This window comes from Eriocheir sinensis, chromosome 39 (genome assembly GCF_024679095.1).
Source record: "Eriocheir sinensis breed Jianghai 21 chromosome 39, ASM2467909v1, whole genome shotgun sequence".
Classification (NCBI taxonomy): domain Eukaryota; kingdom Metazoa; phylum Arthropoda; class Malacostraca; order Decapoda; family Varunidae; genus Eriocheir; species Eriocheir sinensis.
The window spans coordinates 9091054-9103432 of record NC_066547.1 but is presented as its reverse complement, the minus strand read 5'-3'; the positions used below and the strand labels follow the sequence as shown (position 1 = coordinate 9103432).

Below are 12379 nucleotides of genomic sequence, written 5' to 3'. Positions count from 1 at the left end.
TTCCGCTTTTTTTTTTTTTTTTTTTCACTTTTTGTTTTTTTTCTTCACTTTCTTTCTTTCATCCTCCTGAAACTTAGGTTTTCTGTCCTTTTCTTTCTTTTCCAGATTTATTTGCCTATGTGCTTTGCTATTTTCCACTAGTACACTTTTCACTCCACTTTTACTGTTCAGATCTTTTTTTCCAAACACATGTCAAGAAAATTTTTGTGTGAGGTATTAATTTCACTGCCACCTGTGACATCAAGATCAAGCATTGTTATTGTCGTCCCGCCCGCCGGCCACGAAGATTCTCCTCAACCCTCCATCACGCTGCCAGGACCTTGTATTTAAAAAAGAAACAGATTATTACATCGGGGAGGAGGTGCAGAAGGGGCGGGAGCAGCCATGTGGAGCGCCGGCCGTCCCCTCGCGCTGCTGGGGAAGGCGCGGACGCCCTCCCTGCAGGCGACGCGGACGAAGTGGTGGAGAAAGATCATCCACAATGTATACCCGTCCATGCAGGAGAGGCTGGCAGGTGTGTGGGTGTGGGTGGGTGTTTATATGGGTTTGGGTGTGGGTGTGGGTTTGTATGTGGGTGTGGGTGTGTATGTGGGTGTGGGTGTGTATGTGGGTGTGAGTGTGTATTTGGGTGTGGGTTTGTATATGGGTGTGAGTGTGTATGTAGGTGTGAGTGTGTATGTGGGTGTGGGTTTGTATGTGGGTGGTAGTGTGTCTGTGGGTGTGGGTGTGTATATCGGTTTGGGTATGTATGTGGGTGCGGGTTTGTATGTGGGTGTGAGTGTGTCTGTGGGTGTGGGTGTGTATATCGGTTTGGGTATGTATGTGGGTGTGGGTGTATTTACCTATTTATAGTACACTGGACCTGAGCTTAATCTCAATCAGTCCCGTCTCCCTTTTTTTTTTTTTTTTTTTTGTCCAGCTTTTCTTTTACATTTTTGGACACTGCCCGCCTCAACATTGCTCTTTGTCATTCCTTAGTCCATTCCCTGTATCCACTCTCCGGAAAACTATACTTCGTTATGTCTTTCAAATAAGTCCCCTTTCTCAATTTCTTACTGTGTCCTCTTAGTTGTCTCCTCCCTTCCATCTCAATTAAATCATTTCTATCCAACATGTCCATTCCACTCATATTCCTGTACAATGCAACCAGGTCTCCTCTTCCTTCTCTTTCTTTGAGTGTTGGTAGGCCCAGTTCCTCCAGTCTCGTCTCGTATGACAGACTTGTTAGTTCTGGTACTATCTTAGTTGAAATCCTCTGAATCCTTTCGAGTTTCCTTATATATTTTTTCCTGTGTGATGACCAAACAATCGCTGCATACTCTAACCTTGGTTCAATTAATGTTGTTATTATTTTCGTCATGTCCCCGTCTAAGTAGTGAAATGCCACTAATATTTTGCAGCAAACTATGTGTTTCTCCAAATATCTTATTTATGTGCTTTTCAGGTGCAAGTGTATCTTGTATTATGATTCCTAAGTCTTTTTCTTCATTCACTGTGTTCATGATTTTCCCTCCCATCCTATACACTCCACATGATCTTATTTTAATAATTTATTTAAAAACTTTTGCCAATTCATATTAAAAAAAAAAATCTTATAAATCCTGGATCATTTGCTACTATGTTAATGAAGGAAATATAGGATTTACTCATAAAACATGCGAAGGGGCTGACAAAGATGTGCCTGTCCCAACTTCTTGCCAGATTCCAACAATTTTGCCTTCCAACACCTTCCCTTTCCTTCTGGAAAAACACTTCGAGTTTTACGGTAGCAGAAAATGGCTGAAGATGTTCAACAGTCGAAGGGGTTGATTTATGGTGCGGCCGATTGCCTCTCCTGTAGGGAAGAAACCATCCTTGTCCTGAACATTCCATATAGATTTTAGTTTTGGTGAGCCTTGGGATACTCTGGGATACCTCTGCCCACTGCCAGGCTGATCACTACTTTTAAGTATTCCTTACAAAAGTATTGACTTAGGGGAAAATAAGTATCGTGATAACTTAAAAACCTAGGAAATTCTTGGTAAATATTATTATACCTTTAGAACACAAACATCAGAAAAAAATGTCCCTGAAAATATACATGGATGACATATGTAGGCAAAGCTGGCACAGATATTTAAGTTTTAAAAAAGATATATGTAATCTAACTCAACCTAATCAACTCTAGCCTAACCTACCCATGCAAAACTCACTTGCACCACACAGGGTGAACATTTCACCCCAGGGAAAATTATGTAATGTTGACAAATAAATTCAAAGAATGTTTTTATTTATTTGCAGCCTTTATGAATGTAGTTCAAGTTGATCAACATGATGAGATCCATAAGATGAGCTAGGTAAAAAATGTATTCTGCATGTTGACTTGCTCTTCAGTAGTACAAGGTATACCTGCTTTTATCCTCTTAGTTGATTTGTTGGGTTAGACAACAAATGTACAAACGAGTGAATTTTTCAGTCGTTGTTTGGTAAAATTTCAAATACTACATCAATTTATAATGTATATTTTGGTTTCCAGAGATGGACCAGACAAGGAGTGACCCTGAATTGCATGCCCCAGTCAACATTGGGTTGTCGAAAGGAAGCCCACCGCGACTTGAGCAGATTAAAAGTCGACTGGATTGCATAGCGGAAATCAGGAAAAACAAAATGATAGAGAAAGAAGCACGGAAGGGAGAATGTAAGATGTTGTATGCCTTTCTGCAGTCAGTTAAGATATTGTAAAAGTCTGAAGTTATTATACTTTATTTTTTTCTAAAACATCCTGTTATTAGTAGAACTGCCTTATTTTTACTCCTTTGGGGAATTTTTTAGCACAGTACCACTGACTGATTGATTCAAACAAGCCAGGTTGTGAGACAGCTCCGAACCTGTTTTGTAAACTTTATTTGGGCCCTAGAAGATTTCATTCCATTTGTTAACCTAATTTGTAGTTGCACATGAGACTTTGAATTCACATGCAATGGGTGATGGGGCAATAACTTCATGTATCAGGATCTGCACTACCATTTTCAGTATCATAAACATTTTTTTTTTCCAGCAACAATACATAAAGACATATTGCTCACACATTGTTTTCTTCTTTCTAGTGAAAATTGATCTTGACAAAGTCCAGGCAGAATGGGAAGGTGGTGCTGGGCCTCATCACCACCGAGTGTTGGCTCAGCACTATGGCATCTTCACACATCTCTTTGGCAACGCCTACTTTGTCCCTCGCGTTAGCCTCAACATCGCCTATGATTATGACGAAAACTCAGTTTCACCAGTGTACAGAGGAAATACCATCAAGCCAAAAGAGGTTAGGTCAAGTTACTGTTTCCTACTCAGTGCCATGATGTAACTTAAGTTCATATCATGTCAGTAATACCTCAAGCATTTAAGGTGTAATATTTAAACCACATTCCTTCATCATTTATAGTACCATTTATTACTAGTTTTTTATATATAGTCTTTTCCCAGAGACATTTATTGTTGCTACAGTAGATTAGTGGAGAAAATAGAGATCCATCCATTATAGCCCAGGATTACCCTCATGTGCCATCCCCAGGCCTCCAGTGCACCCAACGTCCAGTACCACAGCGAGCCCAACACTCTCTGGACGCTGATCCTCACTAACCCAGATGGAAACTTGATGGACAATGACCTTGAGTGTCTCCATTGGTTTGTGTAAGTGTACCCACAACTTGGATTTTTTTACTAAACTACATACTTGTTACAATATAGTTAGTAGTAAATTCAATACCTAATAAGAAATTTTTACATAACAGTTTCCTTTATTTATATTGCTGAAACACATGCTCATCATGTTAAAGTTGTTAAAGAATGTTAGCTGTGAGACTGAAATTGGCATAAGCACTTTGTTATAGGTTTTTGATGTCATTGGGAGAACTATATCAAGACACTTCTGTACCCAAAGTTGAACATTGTCTTTCAGTATTTTCCTCTGTCTTCATCTTATAGGAGCAGCATTGTTGGCATTTTTCTATTTTGTTTTGCCCTTGGCTTGCCTCCAGTACTATAAAAAAAAACTTGCATCTCCATATACTTGTGCTCTAAAACTTGCACCTGTTTAGTAGGAAATTTACATCATACACATGTCCTGTGCTGCATTTATCTTTTTTTCTGGGTTGCATTGGCAGAGGAAACATTAAGGAGAGTGACATCAGCACCGGTGAGGTGATGTGTGACTACCTGCAGCCCTTCCCCCCTCGGGGCACAGGTTACCACCGCATGGTGTTTGTCCTGTATAAACAGCATGGCCGCATTGATTTCTCAAAGTACAAGAGAGAACAACCGTGGTGAGTACTCACATTTACATGTATTACTCAATCCTAAGGTATTGTTCTTAGGGAGCTGATGCAGTCTATTGAAGATTTTTAAAAAGCAATTAACACTTTCGCGCACACCCTCCCATCTTATTTTCTCGTCCAAAATGCACACCTAACTGGCTATTGGGAGGCCTGATTTTGGTACCTTGAGCGCGCAGTATAATTTTTTTCAAAACTCACTTATCGAATCTTTTGCTCGGTTCACTTTTATGAAACTACATACATTCCACTGTAAATTGTAAGCTCTTTCATATGGAAAGAAAAAAAATAATGTTTGTTTTATATTTTACCGAGATATCATGAATTGAAGTGACGCGAACCGATTTCTGAAATAAAAAACTCACATTTTGACATAGAAGGAGTAAAAGTATAACAAAAGAAGCGGACATTTATGAGCTAATTAGCGCATGAAACAGAATTTTGATACACCAATTATAATGGTCACAAATTTGAAAAAAAAAAAAAAATTTTAACAAATGTACACTTTTTTCCACTTATCTTCATAACTGGTATAGTTTATTTTTTTATGGTTTCATCATAGACTTCACAATCTCTTGACGGGAAACGGGGCGCGGGGCCGATTCGCAGGGGGCCGATTTTCAAAAATTTAAAATTTAAATATTTTCAAAACCAAAGCAGCTAGCGACCTGAAACTAAAACAGGCACCTCCCTTAGGCATATATGAGTCTCCATGAGCAGCGGTATCAAAAAATTCAAAGTCGTTCCCTAATAAAATCCCGATTAATTGTTTTTTATATAAGTATAACAAAACTTAAAAAGGCTATAAAATCCTCAGATTTTACGCTAGATGCACAAACATCACCAAATGCAGAGATAATCACTTATATTTTCAGAATCAATAGCAATATTTAGCATATCTTATAAGTTTTTGCCCGAAATAGCTACTTATTTTTTTTTATTTAGTGCAATTTTTTACGTAAGTTTTTAACATCTAATAAATCACTTAATTTTCACATTAGAAACTTAATACTTGAGGAAAGCATGCAGAAACATCTTAATTTTACTCAACAAAAGCAAAATATTCATTTTTCTATATACAATCACAACTTATTTTGGTTGAACTCCGATGTCACTATTGCCTTGCACGTCTTGCCGGCTATCTGGCCCTCGTCCTGAACAATCACTTTAGCCTTTTGGCCTATGACTTGTGGGCCCCGGTCAGTTTCCTGGACTTGTACACGTCCCTGTTCCTCGCCGTCTCCTTCCTGCCCTCCTCGATACTGCTCCTCTTCCTGCCGGTCGGCTGCTTCAAGGCCTTGTTCTTCCTCGCTTCTGAGGTCACGTCCTTGGAGAAATTAGCACGAAACAGTTGAAGAGGGACCTGCTGATGTGCGGCAAGATGGTGTTGGCCAGGTTGTGCCCTCCTGGCACCTGTACCCCTGCAAGGTCGGGTCTGAGGCCGCCAGGAACTCCAGGAGGTGCCTGAACCCGTCCCTGTGGCGCATGGCAAGGGAGAGGAACCTCAACCTGCGCTCCTTCTTGTCCTCCCTGCACATCAGGGAGTCCCACAGACATCGAAGGGCGCCATGTGGGCCATTGGGAGAGATGGCCGCTTCAGGACCGCCTGCCCGTCTCCAGCTCTCCCTGTCGACCAGCTCGACCAGGGCGTCGAACATCACAGAGGCGGTCGCCCTCTCGAGCTCCACGGTAATCTTCATCTCCTCCTGCTGGGCAAGCTTCTGCTTGCAGCACTCAACCACAGAGGAGTTGGCCTGGACCTTCCTGGCCAGGTAGCGGCGTGGTTGCCGACCGCGGCGAGCAACTTCGTCCGTCGGGTCCGGCTGGTCGTCGGCCAGCTCCCTGGCAAGCTGGGCCAAGATCACCTCGTCGTCCTCCTTCTCCTCTGCCTTGGCCCGGTCCAGGTCGGCCTGCACGTCCCGGGAAGAACCCGACGAGCTTCAGCAAATGCAGGCGCTGGGCCAACCTGTTGCTCACCATGAAGTTCTGCGCTCGTCCAGTTGTGGGGAAGGGTACAGAGACGATGAATAACTGTAGGTCCTTTACTTGGAGAGTAAACAGAGGCAGGACAGCGATAATCCTTTACAGAGGAAGTGCCCAGCTGACTGCGTGCCTAAGGCGAGTTAGGCGGCAGGGAACTGAGCTGAGTTGCCATGTAGGCACTAACTAAACGTACATTTCTTGTTTCCTGTCGTAAAACTGTGGACCTCACTATCCTACAGTTATCATTCATTTTACGTAAAGATTTCAACCTAAAGTTACATAAATTTGCCATTTTTACACAACGTTTTCAAAGTGCACGCATGGTGCTATTTTATATAAGTTACCTTGAATCCTCGACCAAATCACTCTAGAGACACTCCTGCCTGCTTGTATGCACTAAAACTTGAAGATTTCGTCCTGTTTCCACTTAAATTCGGAGTAAGAACGCAGAGTGTGTTTGAGTTGTCGCAGTGAAAGTCGCCATAACAATCGGCCCCTTACGCGAAGCCAGCGCGCCAAGACTGAAGAGATTTCCCGTCAACTAGTTGTGAAGTCTATGGTTTCATCTTAAAGAACAGATCATTACCTATACAAGAGTAGTTTCAGATTTCTTATGTGACATATAGTTGATGAGTTATGCTTGAAAGAAAAAAATCTTTGGTAACCCTGCCCCCCACCACACACTAACCCGTCCGCGACCGCTAGAGAGAGTCAACTGAAGAGATTTTCTGTTCGCGTCACCAGTCACCCAGGAAAATTTCCCGGCAAGAAGGGTCTATCAGCTTACCTCAAGCCGACATGCGCTAGCCTGTCTACAGACCGAGTATCACGCATCAATGAGAATTACAGAATTTTTGGTGAATTTTTTTGTCCCAGTGACGCGATAGTCGCATCAATCAGAAGGCGTGCTTTTTGACCAGACAATTATAGTGACACGTATGTCGCATCCACATGTGCAATAGTGTTAAATAATTATCTTTTTTTGTTTCTGGTGTAGCTTGCTCAGCTAACATTTAATTCACTTCCCATGCTTTCTGAGAGATATTAAATGAGAATTATGTGAGTAAATGGCTTGCTTGACTGTATAGAGTATTATGATCACAATCAATAGCACCATCACTGCACCACTCACCAACATCAGCACCGAATATCCTACAACTCAACATCAAAACACTTCACCACAGCACAAGACACCACCAAAACAGTGTCATACATCCAAACCCATCACCAGCACTTCCCTACACTTTCATCTACTACCACAACACAACATCAACACCCCACTCATCACTATATCATCAGCACAATCTTGACCCATGTGTGTGTGATTGTGTTGCTACAGTTTGTCCCTGAGCGAGCGTAACTTCTCCACTCTGGACATGTATCGGGAGCTGCAGGACGTCCTCACCCCAGCTGGCCTCTCCTGGTTTCAGTCTGACTGGGACTCCTCACTCACTGATTTATTCCACAATACACTGAGTGAGTTTGTTCATCTGTGTGTGTGTGTGTTTGTGTTTGAGTGTGTATATTTTTTGTATGCATGCAAATACTATGTTAATATGTATGCATTCATGTTTGCTGAAGATGTTTTCCTTTCATGTACTGGCCTTCTTTGTAATTGTAAAAAGCTCTCTAATGATATTGCATTAAATTCCCTTTTGTCATTTCTGTTGTCACATTTTGAGTAATGATCTCCAGTATTTATCTCTGCTTTAGACTCTCATTTAAAGATCTTGGACTGGTCTTTTATATGCTGAATTTCTACTTCCTAGGTTGGACATTCTTAGTGCTGCTTCCTTGTTGGTTCTTTTATATTATTGATGAATATGTTTGAGAATTATAGTCATCCCTTACCTCCACCTTTTCAGCAAATCTGATTAACCATGTTTTCCTTAGAACTATATTGAGCATAATATTGGTAGCTTATTAATTGTTACTGTTGGACATTGCAGATATGCGGGAACCAGTCTATGAATATGACTTCCCTAAACCATACCTTGCTCCTCAGAAGCTCTTCCCACACAGGAGGCAGTTCAACACGTAAGTGTGTCTCTCCTCAGAGTACGCGTAGTTATATGTGGGGAAACAGAACTTTCAATGTGACACCTGAACTTCTGCATGACCGAGTAAGCGCGAGTATGACTAGTATATGCATCTATTCCAAGGGAAGAAACATCTTGCTCCCTTTCTTCCCTGTTTTGACTTTAAGACATATTCTTAAGGATGTAGGTGATGTGCTAAGAGGAGGAGGGTCAAGTCCAGTAGGCATTGATGCAGATAAGATCAGTGGATAAAATTCCTGACCAAACTTTAGTGTGACAGTAACTGACAGATGGAGAAATTATTTTGAACAGACAGTAAATGAAGGGACATGAGGAAAAACAATTGTGATTTCTTTAGGAATAGAAGCAGGCAGGAATCATCCACAGGGTCATGGTAATGTAGAGAGAGAATGTAAAGCAAGCAGTGGAAGGGTGGAGGGTAGCAAAAGCCACTGGTGCTGAAATGTGGAGGTGAAGAAAATGTGAAGTGTTTATTTTATTCACAACAGCTGGGAAACAAAGAGTACTGCTGAAGGATTGTATGAAAGCTGTAATTGTCTCTCTATGCAAAGGGAAGGGAACCAGGAATGAATGCAGTAGATATAGAAATACAAGTTTATTGAGTGTGCTGAGACGGTGTATGGGAAAGTTTTATCTGAATGGTTGGTCAGAACAACGGAGGGAACGAGGAAGCAGGGTTAGGAAATGATGAGAATTCACTGATCAAATTTTTCCATTAAAATAACATTACAGAAGTTTCTTGAGAAGGGCAGGAAGTTGTATGCTGCATTTATGGATCTGGAAAAGGCTTATGATGGGGCAGACAGTGGAGCCCTGCTGGATGTTCTAATAATTCTTGGTGTAGGAAGTATTTTATCAAAAGGGATGGTGAAGCAGCAGACTTTCTCATACCACTATTTACCCTTTATGTGAGTGCAAGACACCTAATGTAAGCAGAAGTAATATCAATGAAAATCAATCTTCTAGGAAAATGTCTGAGCACACACAGGGCCAGGAATTAGGTAGTACAGATCTGTGGAATGAAAAAGTACTGTATGACTTGAGTAGGTGCCTTATTGAAGGAATTTGATAGGTACGGGCTGAAACAGAATTATTGTTATGGATGACATCAGGGACAACAGACAAAGACTTAGGAAATCAATATTCTGAAAATATTTAGGTAACATTCATAACTTATTTTATAAAAAAAATCTCATCAGTATACTAATACATTTTTGGCATGAATTGGGCATCAATCAGGTACATGGACAGGCATCGAGACCCAAAGCAGGTCAGCAAGGAGATTCTGCTGGAGCGACTGAAGAAGCTACATCCTTTCGGCCCCGAGGCTCCACCTCTGCCCTTCCCTGCTGCTCAGCCCATCCACCCTGACCTTACCTCCTGGGAGCGCCGTGACGTCAAGAGAAGACGAATTGGATTAGGAAAATATCAAGATCTTTTCAGGGGTTCCAACAGGCCTGCCTAACCTGAGAAACTTAGTTGTTTACTATGATTCTTGCCTTGAAGATAATCAGATCACTCTCTAAGATGTGTAAATATATTGAATAGGCATTGTATGTGTCTACTAATTAAATCCTTTGAACTTAAGTATTGCAAATGAAAAGCATTTTCAATATTTGCATGTTCATCCTGAAGCACTGGGGAGATAGTGATTAAGAATGCATCTTTATGTTTCTCCATAGTTTGCTTCAAGGGACATAGCTTCCATTCACAAGGATGTGACTATGGAGTGGGGATCATCCAGCTATTTTTGCTTAGGATATTTGTCAGAATGCCTCATTTGAAGCTTATTGACACTCCATCTGGCATTTGGACCCCCAGGTTAGTGATGGCAGTGTTTCGGAAGTGAGGGGCAGCAGAGTAGAGGAAGAATGAGAAACCTCCTGTTACTTCTCTTTTTCTTTGTGTCAGATTTCTCTTCATTCCTTTCATGCTTCATCACTTTTATTTTGCCCACTCACACTTTCTATTGAACTTTTTTTCCCATTTTATTTCACTATAATTAGTTGAACATTTCATGGCCTCAAGTTCATATTATTTTCAGGAGAAAAAAGTTGTATTTCTTTGCACATTGTTCAGCTTCTTCATATCTGTCTAGTTAGTTTTGCTGAACAACTTGTTGAGGTCAGTAAAATCCTTGTTTGCATAGTTTCTTGTGAATCCTACTTTCATCCCTTATCTCTATTTAAAAAAATCATAGTCACTCTTCCTGAAAGGATATGTACAATTCATATCTTATCCAAGCCTATCCCTTTTGTGAATACTAAATCCAGTCTCAAAAGTTTGTCATCTCTTCTCTTTCCTGTTTTCCAGTAACCTATCTGATTATAATGTTCAGTGTCAGCTTCAAAAATTTATTTCCAAGTATTTTCATCTTGCCTTCAAACATCTCCCACCTTGCTTCATTATAATTAGGATCTTCAACTTAAATCACTTTTTTACTGTTTCTAATAATCTGTTTTAAGCTCTAGAGCAGTGCTGTCCAAACTTTTTTGCCTATTGTACCCTTTATTACCTTCTATTGTTATGTACCCCCCATGGCTGATCAAACTCAATTATATTATATTATATTTATATTATATTATATTTAGGTACACATACATTACACGTCTTTCCTAGGTAACCCGTCCCTCCCTCTCTCTTTTCCTTCATAGAACATGGGAAGTTTCTGCTGTGTGTCTGTGTGTGTTCATCATCTTTTCACATACCCCTTTGATCTATGCTGCAGACCCCAGTTTGGACAACACTGCTCTAGAGTATCTTTTAGCATTGTTTTATTATCTCTCATCCTGTAGTTTGATTTGGTAATGGGGATATACTATAGTTCTTGTAGAACGTTTGGGATATATATGCATATATTTATATATGGGAACAAGTGAGACATCCACTCTGGTAACTAGACGAGGTGGATATATTCAGTGGCGAATATGCCTTGAGTGAGGCTTCAACCCCATTCAGGCTCTTACCTGACTCTGAGGCAGATGAACCTCATAACCAGAAAAGCATTGACGTGTTAATTTCTGAAATGCTGAACGAACTTTGGTTCCCAAACTTCTGGAATGTTAGGATCAGCATTCTCAGATTTTGACAACTCTAAAATAGTTTCCTCAGGGCTACAAGATGTCTGGTGTCATAGGTTTTGCCAAATGGTTCAAGGGATGACACCTTGTTTGTCTTCATGTCCAGTCATCTCAATTCATGCATTAGGAAAAGTGTATCTATATATCTCATACATTTGAACTTTTCCTTGTTTAAGGAACACAGTTATGTCATATATTAGGTTTGCCATTTGTTCTCAGCATCTTAACATCCATCCTGACATTTCATCCAGTCCAACTGCCTTCCTTTTTTTTTTTTTTTTTTTTTTTTTCGCCTAGTCATTCAGTTTTATGAGGATTCACTGCAGAGGCGAAAAATAACTGAGATGGAGAGAAGGGCAAAATCTCACATGTATTTTGAGGGAGAGAGAGAGAGAGAGAGAGAGAGAGTATGCCGGCGCGTGCGTGTGTGAGAGCGTGCTGATAATGTAATTGCATTGTGTATGTCCGCTCGGGGGCACACACGTGTGTGTGTGTGCCAGAGGAGGCTTGTATGTGAGCGCGCGTTTGTGTGCCCACAAGCATCTGTATATGCGCCAGCGTGTGTGTGTGTGTGTGTGTGTGTGTGTGAGTGTGTGTGTGTGACACTGCGTTTGTGTGTGCTGGCAAGCGTCTGCATGCGCGCGTGTGTGTGTGTGTGTGCGCGCTCGCAGACGTGTATGAGAAAGTTAATCTGTGTGTGTGCGTCAGTGAGTGCATATAACTGTCAGTGGTATCAGTAAAGCAATTGTAGGTACTTCAATAGTATTTCGGTCGCGGCTTCTATTGTACTGTAAACAGTATTTCCTGACGCAAAGATAAAAATAATAATGATAGTGCTGGACAGATAACCGAAACATAAAGGCATGCATATGAACTATTTTAAAACCATCATTTTTTCATCTTTAATTAAACTATGCCAGGAATGAAAAAGTAGTTATATACATCTGAAAAC

General features: G+C 40.8%; 1 protein-coding gene across 1 annotated transcript; it reads left to right on the top strand.

Moving 5' to 3' along the window:
* The first annotated feature begins 235 nt into the window (after positions 1-235).
* LOC127008954 (39S ribosomal protein L38, mitochondrial-like) lies at positions 236-9934 on the top strand. The gene is made up of 8 exons (XM_050881480.1): positions 236-514; positions 2516-2677; positions 3087-3295; positions 3545-3663; positions 4137-4295; positions 7627-7763; positions 8237-8324; positions 9587-9934. The coding sequence occupies exons 1-8, from the start codon at positions 385-387 to the stop codon at positions 9810-9812; spliced, it is 1230 nt and encodes a 409-aa protein (XP_050737437.1). The 5' UTR covers positions 236-384; the 3' UTR covers positions 9813-9934.
* The last annotated feature ends 2445 nt before the right edge of the window (positions 9935-12379 follow it).